Genomic DNA, 24,685 nt, shown 5'->3' with positions numbered 1-24,685 from the left:
ACTGCAGATATTTGCTAAACCTAGAATGACCTCTTCTAAGTTAGTTTTGCTCCCATCTACTTTATTTTATTTATTTGACAGAGAGAGAGACAGCCAGCGAGAAAGGGAACACAAGCAGGGGGAGTGGGAGAGGAAGAAACAGGCTCATAGCGGAGGAGCCGGATGTGGGGCTCGATCCCAGGATTCTGGGATCACGCCCTGAGCCGAAGGCAGACGCTTAACGACTGTGCCACCCAGGCGACCCCTGCTCCCATCTACTTTAAACAAAAAACCAAAGTCACATATAAAAGCAGAAACAGAAAAAGCCACTGACACAACTTCCATTATGAACTCAAACATGCTAAGGCAGATACATTTAGACATATTTAAGAACTTCTTTGTTCTTAGAAAAACAGATCTTATGGTCATGGGAAATTGCAGGTAATCCACAGTACTTAATTACATATTTTGTTTTTTGAAACTCATGTTAAACTATGATAATTGTAGTATTTGGAACATTAATTGCTTGGGAATCTGGTCTCTGAATTAAATAGCAGAATAGTATAGAATACTGTTCTACTTATAGGTTATTGTTCAATTTATGAGTTGTTGCTAGTAAATGAAATTATCTAAGTAATTAGCTTCTATACTGTAATACTAAGCATAAATATATAGATAGATATGTAGTTAATGGCAACATTATATTAAGATGCTTTGTGTTTTGATCATGTTAGAGCTATAACTAACAGCTTAAATAAAAATAAGTTCCACCATAAGAAATAAAGGAATTATACTCTATGGCTTACATAATAGCAAACTCTATACAAGTTAGAATGTTTCTAATTTAACTTTTATTAATATGAATAAATAACAAATTAAATAAAATTTAGCAAATATTTAGGTATCGAAGACATTTTACCATAAATACAATACTTTAAAAATAACAATGCATATTTTTCAGTTTTGTACACATCTATAAGAAAGCCTTTTGAGGGCTCAACTAAAATTTTTTTTTAAGTCTCTGGTTATTTGAAGAATTTTCTGGAATTATATTTGTTCTCTTGATGAAAAAAAAATAGTGTTCTTGGTACTTCAGCACTTTTTATTTTAACCTAGAGGAGACTATCCAATACAACTGTCTTTCAGGTCATCTTTCCTATCTGAGTGATGTTTCAACAAGCCAAGAAGCATATGTCCATAACCTGATTTCTTACAGGTTTCACTGCTACCTGCTAGTGGAATTGAAAAGAAATCTGTAATCATAGAATCGAGTACTATTCACGTAAGAGATGAACTCTCGAGTAATAATCACACAAAGAGGTAAAGGTTTGTTTTTGATTACCATAAGATGGTTCTTTCCGTGGCATCTTTTCCCGCACACCTCATGCCTGCTCTAATCTCCACTTACGGTTGATGACTAGCCTGGCAATAAAATCTTTGTCCTTATCGGAAGAACTGGAAGCATGAACTAAGACATCAAAGGATGGGAAAAGTGTGAAATAAGGTGTCTATTGTTCACACCATGGACAGCAGCCTGATAAGCAACCACTTCAACTTCTGGAATGATTAAACCACTTCCTGAATATAGTAATTTACTGCCTGCATTGGGAATCTGATAAAGAAGTTGAGGGATCAGAAAGGCATGAGAAGGAATTATTTAAAAAAGTGTTAAGGATAGATGTTCCATGGTTTCTTAAGGTACAGAGTATTCATCACAAGATATAAACTTTAGTTTCTAAGCAAAGAAGTGTCCTTAGTTTATTAGTATTGTGTGTGTGTGTGTGTGTGTGTGTGTGTGTGTGTTTAGAAACTGCGGTAAGGTAAATATAATGATGTGTCATGGGGCTTGCTTTCCAGTAGAAGTAAAAATCAGCCTCAAATGAAAGTCAAAGGAGACCGAGGGAATCATTATCAAAAAGCAAAAAGGAGCTAGAAGACCAGGTCAATCTTCTAATTTAGGAAAAGATATAGGATAAATTATTTGACCTGTTAGCAGCTCACGTTGTTATGTTATGACTGTTCTAAAGTCAGTTAGAAGTAGACAATCTCCTAGTAATTTTAGGCTATGCATTTTGCCAATACTCCTTTTCTGGTGGTACTATGAGTGTCTATACTGTCACTTAAACATCGATACCAGCGATCACAATATGTGCTTTTGCAAGTTAATCTCCCACTTAAACATTTGATATCACACTTTATTCCTGATGACAAATGTATTTGGCAAAAAAAAAAAACAAAAAAACCTCGAGGGGCTGAATTGAGGAAATGCAAGTTTGGTTTCACTGTTATTTTTGTCTATTGATAACTGAATGAAGGACTTGTCAGTTTACTTTTTATTGGTAGCAAGATGATATCATTTATCTACTGCACCCAAAGAATGAATTCGATTTTTTTATGTTCCAAATTTGGGTGGAGGGTAAGATAATAATCTCACAATTATCCAGGATAACATAATAATATGTTTAAAAAATTTTATAGTAGCAGTCATGTCAGTTCAAGTGTATAAGGAGATTCAAAATCTGGGTCAAAAATGTGTTAAGTTAAACCATGCTTCTTTTGTAAACCACTGTGGAGACTTGGATAATTCAAGGAAACTTCACAAAGCCAAATTTCTTTCTCTTAGAGAATGAAACTTAATATCTATTGTGTTAAATACTAAAAATATTCAGTTTACACTAAAATTTTTACTTTTTCCTCTACTTTTCTCCCGCTCCCATATAATCTAATGGGTATTCTGTCAACTTGGAATCACCAGTGTTTTGATAAATAAATGGATTAGGCTCTCCAAAGCACGTACAGGAAAAAGAGTGAGGGGGGGAAGAAAAGGCTAAAATCAAGGTATTGTTTTGTATTCTGGTATCTGCCAATTTTTAATCTTTATAATTTAACTGTGGGTGAATTCTTAAAATGAGAGGAAGAAAATGAAACCAGGAGAAAAGCAAGAACTTTGTTTCTGCATGAAAATGCAAATACTAAACTCCAGAGAAAAAAATTCCTGCCACCGATGAAATTATAGTTGGACAATTCATCAGGGAAAGGTAGTTAATTTCTGACATTTCAAAAATGTAGGTAAGTGCTTTTGTTACTGAAATATAGTAAAATCTTGTTATCACAATTTACATTTTTTTCCCAAAATTTGCACTCTTCCTCAATCCTATTAAACCTCTGAGCCCCTCTTACCAAACACTTGAGAATTTCCCACAATTTACACCCCACTTCTGTGAGGGATTTCTATATTTTCTCGTGTTCCTTTCCTTCCTCAGCTGCAGAGGTGAGTTAAGTCAAGAGCTTAGGAAAAGAAAGCCAGCCTCTGAGAAGTCCAGTGGGAATGGGTATGTCTTCAGCAGAAATAAAATGATCAAACCCAAGGAAAAGAAAATGGGAGATCCAGGAGGGCCCCAGCATGATTTCAGCCCCGTGAGACACTATTCATTTCTATTTTAATAGGAAAAGCAGTGGGTAAATGCTAGTCAGAATGAATAGTCCTGGAGCTTTTTGGAATCCATTTACTGGAGGGAAACCCCACTCTCTCAGGGCTGCCCTCACCATGCACGCTGCTTCCAGGTTCCTTCGAGCCCCACTCTTTAAGAAAGGGATGAAAGCTTTAGGAAGAAGTGCAAATTATTTGTGAAGATTGTTCTGGCAGCCGAATGGGTACTTTCTTTCATTTTACATTCTCCCTTATTTGTGACATTTTACTCTAATCTCCAGAAAGGAAGAAAAGATGACTTAATTGTATTAAGACAACATATACTTTCCTCTGTTTATAGACTTTTGTCTTAAAGGAGGAAATGTGTGTGCGTGTGTGCGTGTGTGTGTGTGTATGTAGATATACAGACATACTTATATATGTATGAATACGTATATACACATACTTCCTTTAGTTTTTGCTATGTTAGTTCATGTAAAACATCAACAAAATATAATGTTCTTTGTAACAGATGCCAAAAAGGTGGTAAAGAAATGTGACTTATGTCCACACATTCTAAAGCATCATACTGCAGGTCTTTAGAAAGCATTCTAGGTTACGTCTACACAACCTAAGCAAGTGAACAGATACAAGCCATTTAGTGAATCTGAGTCAGCTCCACCTACAAAACAGAATTTTCCCTTGTTTCAAACATCCACACATACAGGTTGACCCCTGATTCTTGGACACTAATGCTCTATTTAGTTGGGTGTTAGGTTTACCAAAATCTGGAGAGGCACAGCTTGTTTTCCAGAGAAATATCAATACGCTCTTGGGTATGGCAGTAATTTTTATATTAATAATGGTGCAAGCAGTTGCTTCTAAAATTCTGTGCAGCTGTGGAGTTCTTAGGGTACTGAGGTGATAAAAAGTCCCATGGATGCTAGCTATTCTTTGAGTTTGGAAAAGTCGCACTCTTCCAATTGTTTGTTCAGTGAGGTATTCTCTAAACGTAAGGCTTTCTGAGTATTTAGGTAGAAAGAGTATTCATGGTCAAATACAAGACCTCCTTATGGAAGTTTGCCTGAGCGTGCACAAGATGGAACAAATTCAAAAAGCTCCTGTCGTCTTCATCACGGTCTCCTGTATGCCACACACAGGAATGGACAGTAAGGGAAAGAAAATGACAGTTAAAATTTTAAATATATGATTTATTTGGAATAAGATGTTCCAATTCTCCCTAATAATAGGTAACAGAAGAGTAGTTAGTGATCTTTACTAAGTCAGACATTAACTGCCGAAATCAGGGAACTATATAAGAGCACTGAATAAGAAGTCAGAAGGAAAGGATGCTGGTCCATGCTTTACTGCCTCTAACTCTATGACTTTGGGCAAGTCAAGTAATTTCTCTAAGCCTTAGTTTTCTCATCTGTAAAATAGGGCTGATTATCATGTTGGCTACCTAACAAAACTATACAATACTATGTGTTGAAACTAAACAATATAGGGCATTATTATGATGATTAGGATAGTTGGTAAGTGAGCAAGTGAACATTTTGCTGTGCAAAACTGAAATGAGTTCCTTTCAGAGCAGACTCTTCAACTTTAGGTTTTCCATGAAAATCCATACGAGATTTAAAAAGTATCGAAACCAACAGCTAAATATATCTCATGGAAAAATAAACAAAAAATGTCTGCTTCTTCTATTCTTGGTTTAGAAATAAAAGTGTACGCGAATTAGCTCTGTTTTAAGTGGAGACTAGGATGCACGTTAGTCACACCTGTGCACCGTCCGCGCGCACACTCACTCACCGGCCATAACTGACTGAAGCATTTCCATTATAACACATGCAAACGCATTCGCCACGTTCTGCAGGAAGTTATTTCTTTCCATGGCAGTGCTAAAGACTTTACAGACTTTTTGCATCATTTTAACTGCCCAATCCATGCAGTATAGTTCTTTCTCACACACCTGATTTAGATATAAAAAGAGTAATGGTAAAGCTTCATGTGAAGAAAACTGTAGAATTTGAAAATGGTATTGACAATGATGGTTTATGACTTTACATAATTTATTACACATGACATCATCTTGAGTTTATTAGTGAGAAATGCTCTTACATCTAATTCTCCTTTCCTTCCAAAGGGTACAATTTTAGTGGAAAAAAAGTGTGATGTAAATAAAAGCTTTGTCCAAGATTATCACAGCATATTATTAATATAAGAACTAATACTGCAAATGATTATTAAACATATCATAAATAAGACTTCTGCTCATTCATTCATTCAGTTATTATTTATTGAGCAGATGCTAAGAGCTGGAGATACAAGCCATAAAGAGAGGGCCTCTATTTTCCAGTAATACAATAAGGGTGACAAACAGGCAATTTTAATAAGCAAGAGAACTATGAGTTGTAGGGAATATTTGTCTATTATTTAAAAGATAAAATATTTAGGGATGCCTAGGTGGCTCAGTCAGTTGGGCATCTGCCTTTGGCCTGGGTCATGATCCCAGGACCCTGGGATGGAGCCCTGAGTCTGGGCTCTCTGCTCAGCAGGGAGTCTGCTTCTCCCTCTCCCTCTCCTCCCACCCCCCACCCGCTCGTGCTCTCTCTCCTCTCTCGCTCACTCTCTCAAATAAATAAATAAAATCTTTAAAAAATAAAAGATAAAATATTTAAAGATTACATGTTAATAAAGCTGGCCAAAAGGAAAAAAGGTTTCTTTACTAACATTCTAAATGACCAATTTAATTCACATAGCCAAATAATATACAGCATGAAAATAAACCATATAGGGGCGCCTGGGTGGCTCAGTCGTTAAGCGGCTGCCTTCGGCTCAGTTCATGATCCCAGGGTCCTGAGATCAAGCCCCGTGTCGGGCTCCCTGTGCAGTGGGGACCCTGCTTCTCCCTCTTCCACTCCCCCTGCTTGTGTTCCCTCTCTCACTGTCTCTCTCTCTGTCAAATAAGTAAATAAAATCTTTAAAAAGAAAAGAAAAGAAAAGGAAAGGAAAGAAAAGAAAAGAAAGCATATAGTAGTGTCACATTTAGTTATCAGGTAAAACTGACAGGGAAGATTTGTTGACTACGGATTATGTGTAAGGCACTGTTCCAGGTACTACGAAAGAAGTAAGTCACCTAGCCCTGGATGTCAAAGACCTCTCAGTCTCTCCCGGGAGATGATTTACCCCACACATAAAATGGCTTAAGAACACTAGCAGTAAACGAAGATAAAGAGAAGACAAATCTGAGGCCACTTAGAGAAAATTAATGATCAGCATTGAGAGGCTTTCTAGGATGACTTCCTCTTCATCCTACTTGCCATAGTGCTGCCAAAGTAACCTTCCAAAAACTGAAACCTGATCATGTCTCTCACCTTCCTAAAACTTTTCAGCAGCTCCCTATTAGAGGATATGCTCAAGCCCCACAGAATGGTTGACAAAGCCCTTCCTCACCCAGCCTCTCCCTTCCTATCTCCCTTCCTCACCTCCTCCTCCTGGGCACTTTCTACTCCAGAAACAATACTGAGCTGCTTACAGTCCTGCGGATATAGCCATGCAGTTCCATCTCTCTCTCTCTCTCTGAGGCAATCTGCTTAATTACTAAAATAAATATTTACATGGAGAATATAGTTAATTTAGTAGCTTTCTTCACAGTTTCACATTTTAAGAAGAGACACAGAGGTTTCATTCATGTTTTAAGCAGTTGGGTTGGTAGAGTCTTGTCTCCATTCCATAGGAAATGGATTACATCAATCATTCTTCACAACGGTCACCTGGAAGACTGTTCTAGTGCTAATGAGGCACTGGTTGGGGTGGCATCTGTGATGGTAGCCAAATCAATGAGATTTCTGCATAACATATGCAGGTACATGCTTGAATAATTTGCACACACACCCCCTCATCTCCTGGCAAACTCCTCCTATTCACTTTTAAAAACCTATTTCTGCTGGGCCTGGAGAAGCCCTGTCTGTGCTATATCCAGCCAATATTGGCTCCTCTCTGCTACCTCTGTTTGTATCTTTTTGTACATATATTTTTGTACTTATCACACTGAATTTATTTATATATACCTTGATAGATCTTAAAAGACCTTAAACAGCTTTTGGTCGGAGATTAGTTCTATTAATTTCCATAGTCTTGGAATCCCACACAGTGTATAGCCCATAGTAAAACAATTTGTTTTAAATGAATGAATATTAAATATATTTTAATGTTTTATTTATTATTTATTATTTATTTTTTTTGAGAGAGAGAGAGTGGAGTGGCGGGGCAGAGGGAGAGGGAGAGAGAAAATCTTAAGCAGGCTCTACATCCAGCGCAGACCCTGACGCCAGGCTCAATCTCACGACCCTGAGATCCTGACCTGAGCCAAAATCAAGAGTCAGACACAACCGACTGAGCCACCCAGGGGCCCCTTTAATGATTTTTTTTAAAAGATTTTATTTATTTATTTGACAGAGAGAGAGTGAGAGCACAAGCCGGGAGACAGAGGGAGAGGGAGAAGCAGGCTCCCTGCTGAGCACGGAGCCCAATGCAAGGCTCGATCCCAGGACCCCAGGATCATGACCTGAGCCGAAGGCAGCCTCTTAACTGACTCAGCCACTAAGGCACCCCTAATGTTTTATTTTGAAAAACATTTTAAGTATACAAAAGTAGAGATAATAGAATAATGAGCCTCCAATATCCATTCCCTAGCTTCAGCAATTACCAATCTTGTCTCCTCTCTACTACCATTTACTTCCACATCCTCTCCCTGCTGCCCAAAGATTATTTTGAAGCAAATCATAAAAACTGTTTTTAAATGGAATTTTTAAAAAAGGATATAACTCGGCAGAGCTGTATAATGAAAAATGGACATTAAGTGGGGAGAGGTTAATATACAGAATGATTCCAAATATGATATTATATTATATATATTTAAAATTTTTAAGGTATACCTAAAATGTTTAAATACTTCTTTCAAAACGTTTTGAACATATTTCAGTTCCTTCAGGGCAGCTCCCTAGGTCAACTATAATGTTAAACAACTTGCTAGAGAAAAACTTGTTTTTTACTTACCAAAGCCAAAAAGACTATCAGCTTTGCCAATTCAATGGCCCGTCCATTCACAGCTTTACTAGCCATGAAAGTGAAACAGATGTTGTTCCCACTTAGGATTAGGAGACGTGCATTATTCTCTAGAAGCCACTCACGGGGAACCACTTTTATTAGAGGAAGAACAGTTATTTAGTGAGAAATTACATAGTAGCTCTAGTAAACATCATTAAATACACGCAACATTATATTACCTTATTGGAAATACAACTAGAGCCAAGGGAAAAGCACAGAAAAAGTGCTTTAGTTTTGCAATTACTGCATTCAACCAGAGACAGAGATTATTGCCAAGTTATAGTGGCTTTTACAAATGTCCTAGCAATACAGTCAAAGCATTTCTCCCACACATAGATCAAAAGGCAAGATGGTCTAATTCTGTGTAAGGAAAGAAATCCTATAAACTTAAGAATCTAAAGAATTCTTCAGGAACAGAAAAAACTGTTTTCCTTCTGTGCCAACAGGAGAGGGCCTTCTTCTTATGCAACCTAGGGGTTGTGAGAATTTGCAGAATGGGAATAACTGAGCTAATTACATTATGAAACTTTCAAATAATAATAATAATAATAAATATATATTTATCGGCAACTGGAGGAAAGGAAGGTGATTATATGCATTCTCTTCAAACATAATGCCAAACTCTTTAAATATTTTAGAACATTTAGTGATTTAGAATAGGCAATTCATTTGTCACCTGTAGAATATCCTTACAACAATTTTATAACTGTATTCTAAGAATACATTTCTACTACTCTGTGTGGCAAATACGTATTTTTACCTGATAGTTCATCTACAAGACTGATAACATCATCTGCTGTCCACTCTTTGGTGCCTGTGTCATACAGTAATTTAATAGCATCAGCCAAACCTTTCAGACTGGATTCATCTGTAGGTCCTTCTATCATGTTCTGCCAAACCACCTGTCCTGGATAATTGAAACAGAAACTAGGCTATGACAGAATAGTTGGCTTTGTGATAAAGACTTCATGGATTGTTTAAAAAGGAAATTGGATGGCATTATAGAATCCCATTGCTTATATATGCTACTTTCATAATGAAAAGTCGATTCTGATAACAGTATAAGTATGAGTGTCTCTGACTGATGTGATGAAGTCTAGCAACAATTGCTATATGAGGTAAAGAAAAAGTAGTTTCACCAAGCAGAATAGTGCTTCTAGTTCAAAGATAATGCTACCCCTGTAACAAAAATTATAATAGGGGTGCCTGGGTGGCTCAGTCTGTTAAGTGGCTGCCTTCGTTTGGGTCAGGTCATGATCAGGCTCTCTGCTCAGTGGGGAGCCTGCTTCTCCCTCTCTCACTCCCCCTGCTTGTGCTTTCTCTCTCTCTCTCTCTGTCAAACAAATAAACAAAATCTTTAAAAAAATTATAATAAACAATTAACGTAAGCTTACTAAAATCAAATGAAATCTACCGATATCCTTCCAAAAAGAGAGCACGCTATATTTGAGTATCTTCCAAACATTAAATATATCAAAACACAGTAATCCAGTCAATTTTTGAATCTTTACCTATGACCAATTCTCTTTGTAAATTACACACAACAAAATTTAATCCCAGATCGGCTTCCTGCTGCTACTTTAAACTGGTTACCTCCTGACATAGGTAATGTGAACCAAAGAACTGCATGCTAATTTTAACAGTAATCTAAGCAAAACTTAATTAGAAAGGCAAAAAAATGCAAATCATCATATTATGCACCCAAAATTAAGTAAAACATCAATTTCAACTACTAGTATGGTTTACAGACACTATTCCCTTCCAGCAGCAAACATAATCTTGAGGTAAGGTAATGTTTAGAAATGAAAAGTAGTGATTTTTAGGTATACCAGAGATGATGGGAATATATTTGGTAATGGCCTGCAGTCTTGAAGCTTAAATTATGCATAAGCTAATGTAGGGTACCTCTATGAAATCATGAAACACAGTTTAGTCATTAGGAATGAGGAAACTGAGCAGGTAGAAAAAGAAAGGTATGCTTCCTAAAGCAGCAGTAATTAACGTTTTGTAACATACATCCCTAAAAAATGGATGCTCACCATCTTGAGGAGATATGGGTCCGAAGATGATATACAATAATCTTGCCTGATTCACCATTGGCCATGGTTTTAATATACGTGTCAACCAAAAAGCAGAATCACTTCGATGTGTCCAGTGATCAAGCAGGACGTTCCTACAGAACAGTCTGATCCTTAACTCCAGTTTTCGGGCACTTCCTAAAAGACAAAAGAATTGTAAAGCATTCCTCCTAGAAAGGCTGATGTGCATACTGGATGTGCGCACAGAGGATCTGGTCAGTGATAGACATCGTAATATACTTTGTACTGAAAGTGTTATTTCATTTCTCTGTAAAAATTTTAGATTATCAAGGGACTATTCTTTAAATAATTTTATTGAGATATACTTTACATATCATACAATTCAGTGGTTTGAGTATATCCACAGATAGGTACAGCCAGCACCAAGTCAATATGAGAACATTTTCATCACCTCAAAAAGAAATCCTGTTCTTTTAGCTATCACCCCCCCATCCCTCCATTCTTTACCACCCCTCGACTTAAGCAACCAAGAATCTACCCTCTGTCTCTAAAGATTTCCTTTTTCTGGACTTCATACGAATGAAATCATATAGCATGTGGTCTTTTGTGACTGGCTTCTTTGACTTAGCACTATTTCAAGTTTCATCCATGTTATGGCATCTACCAGTACTTTCTTCATTTTTATGGCCAAATAATATTCCATTGCATAGATATACCTCATTTTGTTTATCCGTTCACCCGCAGATGGACATTTGGGTTGTATCCACCTTTTGACTATCATAAATAATGCTGCTATTAACATTTGTGCGCCAGTTTCTGTATGGACATATGTTTTCATTTCTCTTGCAGATATACCTAGGAGTGGAATTTCTGGGTCATATAGTAACTCTAAGTTTAGTCATTTGAGGAACTGCCAGACTGCTTTCCAAAGTGGCTAAACCATCTTACATCCTGACCAGCAATGTACGAAGGTTCCAATTTCTCCATATTCTCACCAACGCTTGTTACCTGACTTTTTTATTCTAGTTGTCCTAGTGGGTATGAAGTGGTATCTTGGTTTGTTTGTTTTTTTAAACAGACTTATTGAAATATATATAATTCACATACCAAATAATTCACTCATCTAAAGTGTATAATTCAATAGTTTACAATCTATAATATTATTGGGGTGTCTGGCTGGCTCCTTTGGAAGAGCATGCCACTCTTGAAGTTGAAGTTGTGGGTTCATGCCCCATGTTAGATGTGAGATTACTCAAATAAATAAACTTTTAAAAATCTATTACAGTATTAATTTTTAAAAATTGTGGTAAAATATATTTATATTTTATACATATATATATCACAAAGTTTGCCATCTTAACCATTTTTAAAGTGTACAATACAGTGGCATCACTTACATTCACAATGCTGTTCAACCATCACAACTATTTATTTCCAAAACTCTTTATCACCTCAAACAGAAACTCTATAACCATTAAGCAATAACTTCCCATTTCCCTTTGCCCCCAGTTCCTGATAGCCTCAAGTCTGCTTTCTGTTTTTATGAATTTGCCTGTTTGAGGTACCTCAGTTAAGTGGAATCACAATATTTGTCCTTTTGTGCCTGACTTATTTCACTTAGCATGTTTTCCAAGTTCATTCATTTTAGCATGCATCAAAACTTCATTCCTTTTTATGGCTGAAAAATATTCCATTGTATGAAGAGACCACATTTTGTTTATCCATTCATCTGTTGATGAACACTTGGGTTCTTCCTACTTTTTGGCTATTGCAAATAACGCTATGGTGAACATTGGCATATAAGTATCTTTCCAAGTCCCAGCTCTCAATTCCCTTAGGAATACCTAGAAGTGGAATTGCTTGGCCATATGATAATTCTATGTTTAGCTTTTTGAGAAATGGTCATATTGTTTTCCATAGTGGTGGCACCATTTTACATTTTTATACCATTTATGTTCTACTTACTTGTAGATAAGACAAGAGTAAATAGAAAATCCACCAACAATCTAAGGCCATATGAAGTAAGTACAGCCTGATGTATTAAGCCAAGTAACACAGGATTAGGAAAGGCTTTACAGAGGAAGTCTGTAAGGAGAGATGATACTTTAGGAAAAAAAAAAAAGAGAGAGAGAGAGAGCGAGAGCGAAAGAATGAATAAAAGGTATGAGGTAGAAATGTGTAAGAGATGTGTGAGACAGTGAGGAAAGTGACAAAGACAAACAGATACAGAGAATAGTGGGGAGTAAATTTAAAAAAGTAGATTGGGATTAGAATGTGAAGGCCGGTATAAACAGTTTGGATTTTATTTTGATGATGTCGGGAAGCCAATAAAAGTTTTTGATCCAGGGAAGGACACGATAAATTAATTTTGTTATTGTTTCATTGGGCTTCTAATCTGCCTTTTTCATCCGTAATTTATTTCATAATGAAATATCTTAAGCTGTCAGAAAAGCAGGGATACTACAACAAATACCATGTACCAGTCACTTAGCTTTGTCAAAGCTTTACTTTTTGCTATGTTTGCTTCAGTTATCTATCTATCTATCTATCTATCTATCTATCTATCTATCTTTAAGATTTTTATTTATTTATTTGTCAGAGAGACAGAGAGCCCCAAGCAGGGGGAACAGCAGGCAGAGCAGGCAGAGGGAGAAGCAGACTCTCCGCTGAGCAGGGAGCCCGATGCGGGGCTCTATCCCAGGACCCTGGGATCATGAGCTGAGCTGAAGGCAGATGCTTAACCGACCAAACAACCCAGGCACCCCTGCTTCAGATTTTTAAAAAATAAATAAAACATAGGTACGGTTCACAGCTTCTTGTGTATCACTCCCCATCCTCTCCCCCTTCATCCTCAGATGTAATCACCATCCTGAGTTTGGGTTTTGACCCTTTTGTACTAGTCAGGGTTCTCCGGAAAAACAGAATAAACATGATATGTATATATACATGGAGGAGAATTTATTTTGAGGAATTAGCTCACGAGGTTGTGAAGGTCTGGCAATCCAAAATCTGCAGGTTATGCCGGAAGACTAGAGACCAGAGAAGTTTCAGTTCACGTCTAAAGGCAGTCTGCTGGTAGAATTTGTTCTTGCTTGGGAGGTCAGTCTTTTTTAAGGCCTTCAAGTGATTGATGAGACCTACCCACATTATGGAGGGTAATCTGCTTTACTTAAAGTCTACTGATTTAAATGTTAATCTCATCTAAGAAATAACTTCAGAGAAACATCTAGAATAATGTTTGACCAAATATCTGGGTACTGTGGCCCAGCCAAGTTGACATATAAACTTAACTATCACATCTCCCAACTATGTTTTTATATTTTTTAATATATGTATGTTATCATAAAGAATACATAGAATTATTTTACATGTATTTAATCTGGATATAAATAGTATCATATTGAAAATATCCTTTGGTTACTTTTTTCTCAACTTACATTTTGAGATTTATCCACATTAATACGTGTGGGTTTACTTCATTTACTTTAACTACAATGGCTTTAACTGTATAGATACTTAATTCATTTATCCATTCTCCTGACGATGGGCATTTAGATGGTTTGCGGTTTTTCATGGTGACATGCTGTAATGTTCATTCTTTTTTTTTTTTTTTAAGATTTTATTTATTTATTCGACAGAGAGAGAGACAGCCAGCGAGAGAGGGAACACAAGCAGGGGGAGTGGGAGAGGAAGAAGCAGGCTCCTAGCGGAGGAGCCTGACGTGGGGCTCGATCCCAGAACGCCGGGATCACGCCCTGAGCCGAAGGCAGACGCTCAACCGCTGTGCCACCCAGGCGCCCCTGTAATGTTCATTCTTATACAGGTCTCCTTACGCACACTGTGGGAGTATCTTAGAGTGAAACTGCTAGATTATAGGATTTTAAAAATATGAAATATTTCATATATATATAAAGGTTTAAAGAATACTATAATGAACACTTTCCAGTCTTAATTACTAAAATATTATTAATACAGTTGAGCCTTCTGAATACTTCTTGCTCTAATCATATGCCATATTTGCCTCACACTCTAATTCAGTATTTATCATCCCTTTACATTTCTTTGTCCTTTTACTACATATGGATGTCATGATTTTCTTTTAAATATACTTTTGAGTTCTGCTTTTTTTTTTCTACTTTAATATCTGTATAATATTATCTGTGAATTATAGTTTTTTTACCTGGTTTGCTGCAGACGACAGTCTGCATCTTGCGGGAGAGATTAGTCAGCTCACATAAGAAGTTATATACACGGTGGCACTCGAGTTCATCCCAACCTGCTGTTAAGGTCTGAGAATAATAAAATAAAGGAAACATTGCAGATGTTCAGACCATCAAATCAAACTGTAAGTCGGCGCTAGCTTATGAGCATAACTGCTGCAGCACGTGATGGAGGCGATGTGCAATTTTTATCCACTACGGAATGTTCAAACTAATAAGGGAATTTACATAAACAAATCCTACAATGCTCTAAAATTCAGTTTCTTTTTGGTTGTAAAGGGAGGAGTATCCTTTCAGAGAACTTTCGAATGGTACTGAATCCTGAGCTCTGACTGTGTGGGTAAAGTAACAAAGGCCAAAATCCTAGAACACAACATTTGATATCTGACTTACCACCATACTGTGGTTTAGTTTTCAACAGAATCCCTTTGACTTCCTCTTGTTATCATTTATGATATTGCTTACAAATGATAATGATCTCATTTTAATGTGACAAGTATGAGCATTTATTAATGACATTTTGATGCGAATGAGAAAAGATGTTTGTTAGGACAAAGTTTAATAATTATCTTTGAGCCAGCCAGAACGTACAGTTAAACATATATGAAAAGGAAATTCAAATGGTATGCCACTATAGTTAGATTTTGAAAAGGTTGATTAATCATATAAATTTTTCTTAAAACAGTTGAACTGGATTTTAGTAGTTTAAGAATTAATCTCATTCTTTGTGGAAGGACATAGAAGAAACCGTTAATGGTTACTTCTGTTGAAGGCAACTTGGTGGTGCCTTGATGGAAGACTTACTTTTGACTTGTTTGTACCTTTTGAATTTTATATAAATGTATGTGTTTAGATTACCTGTCCTTCCTCCCCCCAAATCAAAAATCTGTCTTAGAGGGATGGCAGGAGGGCCTAGGCTACTGGAATCTGGGCATGCAGATGGTGGCTAGCAGGCTGGCATATAGAGCAATATTGTTGTAAACTTTGTAAGGTTAGGTTTTAAATAAGTTATTACAGTTGATCCTTGAACAAGACAGGGGTCGGGGCGCTGACACCCCCCCACACTCCACCACAGTCAAAAATCTGCATATAGCTTTTGGCTTACCCAAAACTTAACTATTAATAGCCTACTGTTGACTGCAAGCCTTTCAATAACATAGTCAATTGACATATATTTTGTATGTTATGTGTATTGTCTACTGTACACTTACAATAAAGTGAGAGAAAAGAAAATGCTTTAATAAAATCATAAAAAAAGAAAATCATAAGGAAGAGGTAATACATTTACAGTACTGTACTATATTTATTGAAAAAAATCTATGTATAAGTGGACCTGGACAGTTCGAACCCATGTTCTTCAAGGGTAAACTGTACATTTAAACTGTTTAGAACAACGTAATAGATCAATATGTATCATTAATATTGGATAACATTAAACAATAGTATTATCTTCTTTGTTTATAATAAAAGATTAGTCAAAAACTTTAAAAAAACATGTAGTTGATTTCTTTATCAGTGTAATTGAGAAATAATTGACATATAATATTGTGTAACTTAAAGGTGTACAATGTAGTGATTTTATATATGTATATATTGCAAAACACGTACCACAATAAAGTTAGTTAACACATCTATCATCTCCCAAAGTTACAATTTTTCTTCACTTCTAAAATCACATTTTAAATAAATAGGCCAAAACTAAAAATTCACTAAACACACACACACACACACACACACACACACACACACATGCACACACCGCACCCCACAAGATTTCTAGTCTTTACAACTGGCTGGAAATTTCAAGAATATTGGTATAGAGCAAATAAATGTTAAATGTTCTTCCTGTTGAGAAACTCAAGAAAAAAATCTGAGGTGGCAAACACACTATTAGATTAACACTTCCTCAAATCTTCATAAATTTATTTTGTTCTCTTTTAGATTACTATTATTTTTATTAACTTACGGAAAGGTAGACTACATGCTCTACTTGTTAACACTTCAAAAAACATGCCTTTTCCTCTTTCATTAAAAAAAATGTACCTGTAAAAACATGCCATAACATGGTAATCCTAAACACTGGATAGGAGCTGCACAGCCATTGAATTTAAAACAGGAAACCTGTAAAGAGAACAACTATTAATTCCTCTTTTTCAATGGAACTGTACAATGATTGGACATTCAAATTTAATGGATATATGCAGGAATTTTTCAGTATTAATTGAAAATAAATGTTAAATAACTAATTAGCATTGTGTTACATAGGTGAGATCACAAAGAAGTATAAAACAGAATCTGTCTTCAAGAAGTTCATAATTTATTTAGAAGAATAAAGTACATGCACGTGAAATTATTTTGATAATTCAGGTTAGAATATACACAAATGTTAAAATTACTAAATATACATTATATCAGATACTGTGAAAGCAAAAACAAGATAAATTTGGGAATGAACAAAACAGCTTCTGAAGCACGTGAAAGAAGCATTGTCTTAAAGTAGGATTCAAATATAAGGAATGGAGAAGATAGGAAAGATAGGTGAGGGAAACAATAAGGACAAAATTGTACAGTGTTAGGAATAAAAAACTTTATGTGGGAAGAAAGATATGACATGCTTAACTGGGCTCAATGTAGTAGGGAGTAAGGTTGCATTGTCAGGAAGAGCCCTAAAAAAAAAACCCAGCTATGGACTTTAGACCTTATCTTGCTGAAATTGAGTAGCCACTGAAAGATTTTTAAGTGAGAAAATTAACTCAGTGAAAGGGATTCTTAAGGAATAACCTTGATTCAGCATACAGAATGTCTTGGGAAGTAAAGAAATAGATGGCAGAAAGATCATCTGAGAAGCTGCTGTAATAACATAGACCTGAACTCAGTGCAAATACTGACATGAAAAAAAGCTAATGCATCAGAAACAGTTTGCATACTACTGAGTGCAGAAATGAACCATCAGTGCTGGATGTATGTTTGAGTTTATATAGTGAAACTCAAAAGCTTATACAGAAATTATGCTGAAATACATGGATACACATTCGAGTCATAAATTATCATAAAAGTTTTGTTATTTTATTTTAAAAGCTTTTTTAAAGATTTATTTATTTATTTTAGAGAGAGTTATGTGTGCATGGGGACCTAAGGGCAGAAGGAGAGGGAGAGAGAATCTCAAGCAGACTCCCTGTTAAGTGCTGAGCCTGATACAGGGCTCAATCCCATGACCCTGAGATCACGACCTGAGCTGAAACCAAGAGTTGGACGCTTAACCAACTGAGCCACCCAGGCACCCCCAAAAGTTTTGTTATTTTAATATTAAAAATACTTTCCTATATTTTCATACATTTATAAACAGTAAGATTAACATTCAGAAATTATTTCACTTTAATAAAATATCGAAATCACCACTTTAAAACAGTCTCAAGATTCTCATGTAGGATAAAAATACTTTTATACTCTGATAAATCTAATAAACTTGAATGATATGCTTAGTTATACATAAAAATTGTTTTATGATAAGTAAAAGACTACTACATTTTGGTGTTTTATAATCTCTGGGTACTTGGTATAGTATTAGATTATCAGCAATCAATTATTAGTACTAATCATGAAATTCTACTAATTGAAGATGGATCTAAAATAAATGTAAGATATTAATAACAAGTATCTTTACTAGAAATCAAGATTGTGAACCAAATGAGAAGTGTGATCTTACTTCTGCCAGTATCTTGTGAATGTACTTTAGTCTTTCCCTTGTGGGTAGCAGCAACGTACATCTTTTAAATAGCAAGCCTGAGAACATAAAGAGACACATGAAAAAAACAACAACAATACATTTAATGTAAGAGTACCTATAAAACACAGCATAACATTTCCTTGAAAGTCAAGTATGGTAAATCACAGTGGACTGTGAGCTGATACGGTTCTGAAGAGGAAGTCTGGGAGTAAAGGTACCAAACACTTAAAATAGATGGTGCTTACCAAGTAACTGTGATGTCCACTAAGTGGTATAAAATCTTACAAGGATGATGAAATTGGTATTATAAGACAGATATAGAAAGTATTAAGATTAAAAAAGATACAACAACAGACACAAAGATACACTAACACAATTGTATCTTTATTCTATAGAAAACAGATTCCAGTATTTCTTGAAATTAACCTCATGTTCACAATGGAAAATGCTTTAAGAGTTATTAATGTCAAACATGGAAAGAATGAGAAAAGAGATTTTGTATTCCTTTCTCCATATAAAAATTTTTTTAAATCACAAGTACTTAAAATTTCAGAGGTTAGAAGTTATTTTCGCTCACAGAAAGCATCCAGTTTGGATGAAATATCCATTTCTCCCTTCAAAGATATCCTTTTATGGGGCATACATGTTAAGAATGTATAGAATTTTGTGTTCAGATATTTTAAAAAAGAAAAAAAAAACCTTCAATTTCCCAGTGAGATATGTAACTTGAACTACAGTGACAGAAGTGTATGATTTGTTCCCTCTAACTTTATGTGTTCTGTTTTCCTAAAATGGCAATACATTATTAACATTCTTATAAGGGCAATGTTGTCCTTACACTAAAAATAAGATATATGGTAGAAAAATAAATACCTGAATATCATGAATTTCTCCATTTTTTATCTTCTCTGCATTTACTTTTTTTAAAACATATATGAGAGCTGCTTTATATAATTCTGTAGAATCTATGGGAATCCAATTTATTTTTAGAAGTTGCTATGTTTGGACAACACATGACCAGAACTGAATTTGAAATATAAACCCTCCTTATTTTTGTACATAAAAAGACATTTTCAGTGTTTGGTTTTTAAGCTGAGTTCTTTTCCTTTCATGATTTGGCATCCAGTCCCATGGCAGATCATAGCTGGGGAAGTGTAAGCTATAATTGCATGCTGGTTGCTTTTTCTAATGCAAAACTCCTATTTTTAAGGATTGCAATTTACCATAAAAACCAATACTGGCTGACTTATTTATTTTTTTAACACAGGTGCTCTGCTATACCCTTTAGAGACCAACTTTTAAAATTTCTTCCCACTAAAATAGAGTCAGATATAATGTTCTTTTCACACTGGCCATCTGCTCTGTCTTGTATGAAGAAGCAAATTAAAATTTATAATCTTCAGAGCACAGAATTCTGAAAATGTTATTTTAATGTCTGAAAACAAGAACGGATCAGATAAGAATGGCAACATGAGAAGATGGTAAGTACATCAAACATTTACCTAAAGAATCAGTCATAAGTCAGGTGTCTGCACCAAAACTAAACGGAAGTTTGAAATCATTACATGAATAAAACTGTTTTTAAAAGCTGGCTATTAAGATCAATACATACTTGTATTTTTCACTGAATTATCCATATAATTATCTTAATGCTTTTTTGCCTCTTTAAGCAACTGAGTCTTGGTCAGGGAGAAAAAAAAAATTCTTTCAGATCAAAACCAAAAAATAAGCTCTTTTACTGTACCACTTATTATGCAACTAAGGATGTTTGAAAAAAGATATTTACAATGACATAGCACAAAGTCATTGCTATATTCTGTTACAGGCTTTACTAAGTCTAATCACAAATACTGAAACCAATAACACTGTAATCAGATTACATACCTTTCATTTAATCTTATTAAATATACTTATCAAATATTCTTTTATGTTTTTACACATGTATACAGTCTTATTTTATTATCTTAAAGCTAGGCATCCTTGGGCTACTAAAAGGTAATAATCATTTATCTTAACTATTATGCCTTTATTTAAAAATTGAAAACACCTTAATTTTTGGTTTTATTGCCATCCTTTGGTTAATTATAAGGTAGTTTCATAATTAAACTGGTATCACTAGTCAAGTCAAAATTAGAATTTTATTTCCACACAAAATTAGAATTTTATTTCAGCACATCAATGAATAGGGTGAAAGACAGATGATTATAAATCAAGGGAAGAGATCATATGGAATTTCCTTTAATAAGGTTAATTTATTATAGCATAATGATTTATTAGTAAATTTGTGGAGTACTTAAAAAAAAACACATTGTGTTTCTAATAAGAGAATAAGTGATCTTCCACAATAATATGTTTACATTTCTTTTCTATTTTCAGGACTAGATTATGGTGGAAAGAGAAAAGACGTTTAGAAATAAAACTCATTAGATCCACAAGAAGTAAAGCATAGAAAATACATCAATTTCACTGGTAAACCACCTAGACAATAAGCAAAGGTGACATTGTATGCACATGAAATCACAAGGACTGATACTTTACATTAAAGTGCATTCTCTCATCTTTAAAGAGAAGTATAAGGGACTATTATGGGGAAAGTCCTCACACTGAAGAATAAAAGCATCATAGAAATAGGCATATTTTAAGAAATATCCCACAGGCCTTACAGAATTGTTTAATAAAATCCCCTTAATTAAGTGTAGTTCTTTACTTGTTACAATTCTCATTACATAAATTACCTAGAGATCTGTAATGTTCCAGTATGGCAGAGTCTTGTCTCTTGCTAGGCAGCTCAAGGTTATGAAAATCCTGTAGTAAAAGTCTTTTGCTTCCTGATGAGGTTGAGATGTAATTAATAATGTGCTGGCTGACTGTTTTGGACACCATGCTTAGCATGCTGATATCCTTCACTACCAAAAGAAATATATATACATGTATATATACATAAATAGCCTAATTACAAGAACATCATTATTAGTACAATCTATTAACTTATAAGTTAGCTCATTTATGATAAGACTAAATAATAAAATATATTCAAAAGTGGAGAAAAGGGGGAAAATCTTAAAATTGTTTTAAATCTCCTGTTCAATGAATTGGAAATATTTAGGGATGTTACAGTCAAGTTATCATGTTGTTATAATTAGAGACATGCTTTAAAGAGTTTGAATGTCATACTTTCTTCATTGTATCCCTTACCTAACAATGACAAAACTTTAGAAAATAAACGTAATGTAAATACCATTAACATTCTAGCAGGGCCTAAGATGACAAACTAGTTCTTGTGGGGAAAAAAAAATCGAGTGTCTATATAGCCTACTCACAGTTCCCAGGCCTCACCTGACAAATATCTTAAGATTATTTGGAATATTTCCAATGGCAAGGCTTTAAAATTTCCAAGCGTTGATAAGGGCTGAGAATCTGAGCCAAGGGTGTTGGAAAAATAGCTGCTGGATCGACGATTACTACGTCTATATTTCTGGTTGGGAATCAGAGTGAAACCGGTATTTATTCTAGATGCCATCCTTTTTCTTATCTCATGAATTTATCCTGGTTAGAAAAATAAAATACAAAAGACAAAGAAGAAAGGAAATTATAGCAACAGAGAGCTGTTTTTTAAAATGAGTAAGTTGATACTTTGATGGGCAATAGCTGTCTATCTATTTACAAAACGTTTTTTTAAGTGATCTCTACCCCTCATCGTGGGGCTTAAACTTACAACCCCAAGATCGAGAGTCACATGCTCTACTGACTCAGTCAACCAGGCGCCCCTCTATTTACAAAACTTTTAATATAATGTCCAATTTATGGAATTCCCACCAATAAAAGTGTATTTATTCATTTCACATGATACAAAATGTTTAAAAGTCTTTTCCCTCTTAGCCAAATATTCTAGATAAAGAATTTTAGTAGAATAAGAGACATGTATTTGGATGAGATATAGTCTAAGAAAATAGGCAAAATCTTTAAAAAGTAAAAGATCTGACACAATAAAAACAATACAACAAATTGAAAACATTCAATATCTGTCAATTAGTATGATGCTTTTATAACCTTTACATTCTAAAAAAAAAATCAAAATATCAATGTAGCTTTAAAATTTTGTAGTAAAGTTTTTCCATTTCTTTAAAACTGAGTACTGACATTTTCTTTGCTGGAAACAGTAAAAATAAAGAGATAAGAAATAGAAATTCTAAGTTTAGAGCATTTAAAATTTACTAGTTCTAACAGATTAAGAAGATTACATTACTATTACCAGTCATGTGCTGTATAACACAAATAAACACTGAAATTAAAGTCTTGTAAAATTAATAAGACTAGAATAAATAAATGAACAATGATTTTCTTCCTAATTCCACTTTTGGTTACTTCTAAGTCTTAAGAAGGGGCTATACAACTTGATTTCGAAATGAACATTCCTTAGACATAAGCTTATTAAAATCACTGATAATTTACTTACACCAAAAAATAATTCTTAAAAAAATATTCATAATAGGTAGTGACTTTGTGTCACTATCGCTCCAATTCCGAAAACACTGTCTTTTGTGTATATACATGTACGTGTACACATACATAACTACAACCCCAATCTAAGGCTCCCTGTTTCTGAAGTAACAACTAAGACATTTCATCAAAGAGTTACAAATATATCTGACACAAATGCATTTTCTCCTTTTGTCACAAACTTGCTAAAATCACATTGTTACTTATTCATCTAAAAGGTTACATATCAACTTAAAATCAGTTATACATTCAAAAACAGGGCCAAGAAATTTAGTTCCTAAATGTGAAAAACATACTGTGAACCTCCTTTAAAACCATACCATAGCACTTTGCTTTAGCATTCCACCAGCACTTAAATTAGAAGCTATTTTAAAATAATCAATAAAATTACGCAAGTAACATATTGCACTGTCAAAGTTTACAAAATGCAGCAAAACAAACAAAAAACCATTAAATTCACTTATAAACACTTCGGTTTATATCATTCCAGAACTCTCTCTCTGACCACATATAACTATATATAGAATATATATAACTATATATAGAATATATATTCTAACAAAAAAGATCACTGTTCATACTATTTTGTAATCTGCTTTTTTCAACTGTAATGGTAATTAAAACTAGTTTCTTTCCATGCCAATGGATACTTCTACAAGTATATGTATTTTAAAGGCTGCATTTAAATCCACCAAATGGAAGAATGATTTATTTAATCCATGAGGTTGTTTTTAACTTTTCACGGTAGGCACTTTAAAGCATTTTCATTGTAATAAAATGATAAATCTGGCGTAGGATTTGTCCTGTCTCTGAGGAACGTGTGACGTGAGACTCGGGTGGGGCCTGTGGGCTCTTCAGAGACTCACTGACACCTGGGACCCAGGGGACTTCAGCCTGTCAACCCCTGAGGGTGTATATTTAAACCTCTGAGGATTAAAACGCAATGGACCCATTCTTTGAACACTGAGGTCTCGTCTCAAAATGTCGTATTTTCCTCACTCAGACCCGGAGGCTCTGGTGGGGAATGCTGGCTTCTCCGAAAATCCTGACCGTGTAATCCCCAGCTATTCCCGGGCTTCGCCCCCCTCCCCCAAGAGAATGAGAATCACTGACCAAAATAATAGTAATAAAATGTTTCCATGTCTCCGTTCCACCCCACTCGTTGTTGACGGCGAAAGGCTTTGAGGGCCTTCTTGGCTGAACTTTTCCCCCCTTTCAGACAAAACCGTCCAACAGCAGTTTACCGCGATTTCTATTTTGTTTTAACCTAAGAAAATCCTTAGAAGAGACCCACCACATCTGCTCGGGTATTGGCGCCAAACACCTCCAAGGGAGGTAAATTTGGGAGGCCATAAAGCAGAAACTGGCCGATATAAGAATCAAACCACATGGTGATGCATTTTTTACCCCCTTCAGCCCATAAAAAGATGAAACTATCTCAAGAAAGTACTGGGGGAAAAAAAATCTCTTTTTACCACAGATTTTGACAGTTTTCCGGCTAAGAAATCACAGGCAAATGGGATTTAGTTGTTCTGCCCCACCATCCTCAAATTTCTTAATGTTTTAAAAAAGAAAATATCTCCTCAAGGTTTTCCCGCCGGGTAGAAGGCGGGTCCAGCTCCGGTCGGCTCCCGAGCTGCGTTCCCGCCTCCCAGGCGCTCCCGTGGCTTCAAGAATATTTTAGAATCCTCCCAGGAGC

The 24,685-nt window shown here is 35.2% G+C and overlaps 1 protein-coding gene across 3 annotated transcripts; it reads right to left on the bottom strand.

Moving 5' to 3' along the window:
- Positions 1 to 810: 810 nt before the first annotated feature.
- FBXO47 (F-box protein 47) lies at positions 811 to 24,643 on the bottom strand. 3 transcript variants are annotated; one of them, XM_026512991.4, is made up of 11 exons: positions 24,100 to 24,643; positions 21,823 to 22,032; positions 21,222 to 21,392; positions 18,466 to 18,542; positions 16,803 to 16,880; positions 14,720 to 14,828; positions 10,540 to 10,716; positions 9,261 to 9,407; positions 8,450 to 8,592; positions 5,201 to 5,360; positions 811 to 4,531 (listed from the first exon to the last, which is right to left on the bottom strand). In XM_026512991.4, exons 2-11 carry the CDS (start codon positions 22,004 to 22,006, stop codon positions 4,419 to 4,421), a joined length of 1,359 nt encoding a protein of 452 aa, XP_026368776.1. In that variant the 5' UTR covers positions 22,007 to 22,032; positions 24,100 to 24,643; the 3' UTR covers positions 811 to 4,418. The 3 variants fall into 3 exon arrangements, with proteins under 3 accessions (XP_026368776.1, XP_026368775.1, XP_026368777.1); XM_026512990.4 differs by having other exon boundaries at positions 24,462 to 24,643; XM_026512992.4 differs by lacking the exon at positions 9,261 to 9,407 and having other exon boundaries at positions 24,462 to 24,643.
- Positions 24,644 to 24,685: the final 42 nt, after the last annotated feature.

The sequence above is a fragment of the Ursus arctos genome, unplaced genomic scaffold, assembly GCF_023065955.2.
Source record: "Ursus arctos isolate Adak ecotype North America unplaced genomic scaffold, UrsArc2.0 scaffold_24, whole genome shotgun sequence".
Lineage (NCBI taxonomy): Eukaryota > Metazoa > Chordata > Mammalia > Carnivora > Ursidae > Ursus > Ursus arctos.
This window is presented reverse-complemented; position numbering and strand designations above follow the sequence as displayed.

Excerpts from the sequence above, each read along its gene's own strand:
- FBXO47 (XM_026512991.4), bottom strand. The coding sequence starts at position 22,006 with ATGGCATCTAGAATAAATACCGGTTTCACTCTGATTCCCAACCAGAAA. Across the intron at positions 18,543-21,221 it reads GGAACATTACAGATCTCTAG|GCTTGCTATTTAAAAGATGT; the intron begins GTAATTTATGTA and ends TTATGTTCTCAG. Across the intron at positions 14,829-16,802 it reads GTTATGGCATGTTTTTACAG|ACCTTAACAGCAGGTTGGGA; the intron begins GTACATTTTTTT and ends TATTATTCTCAG.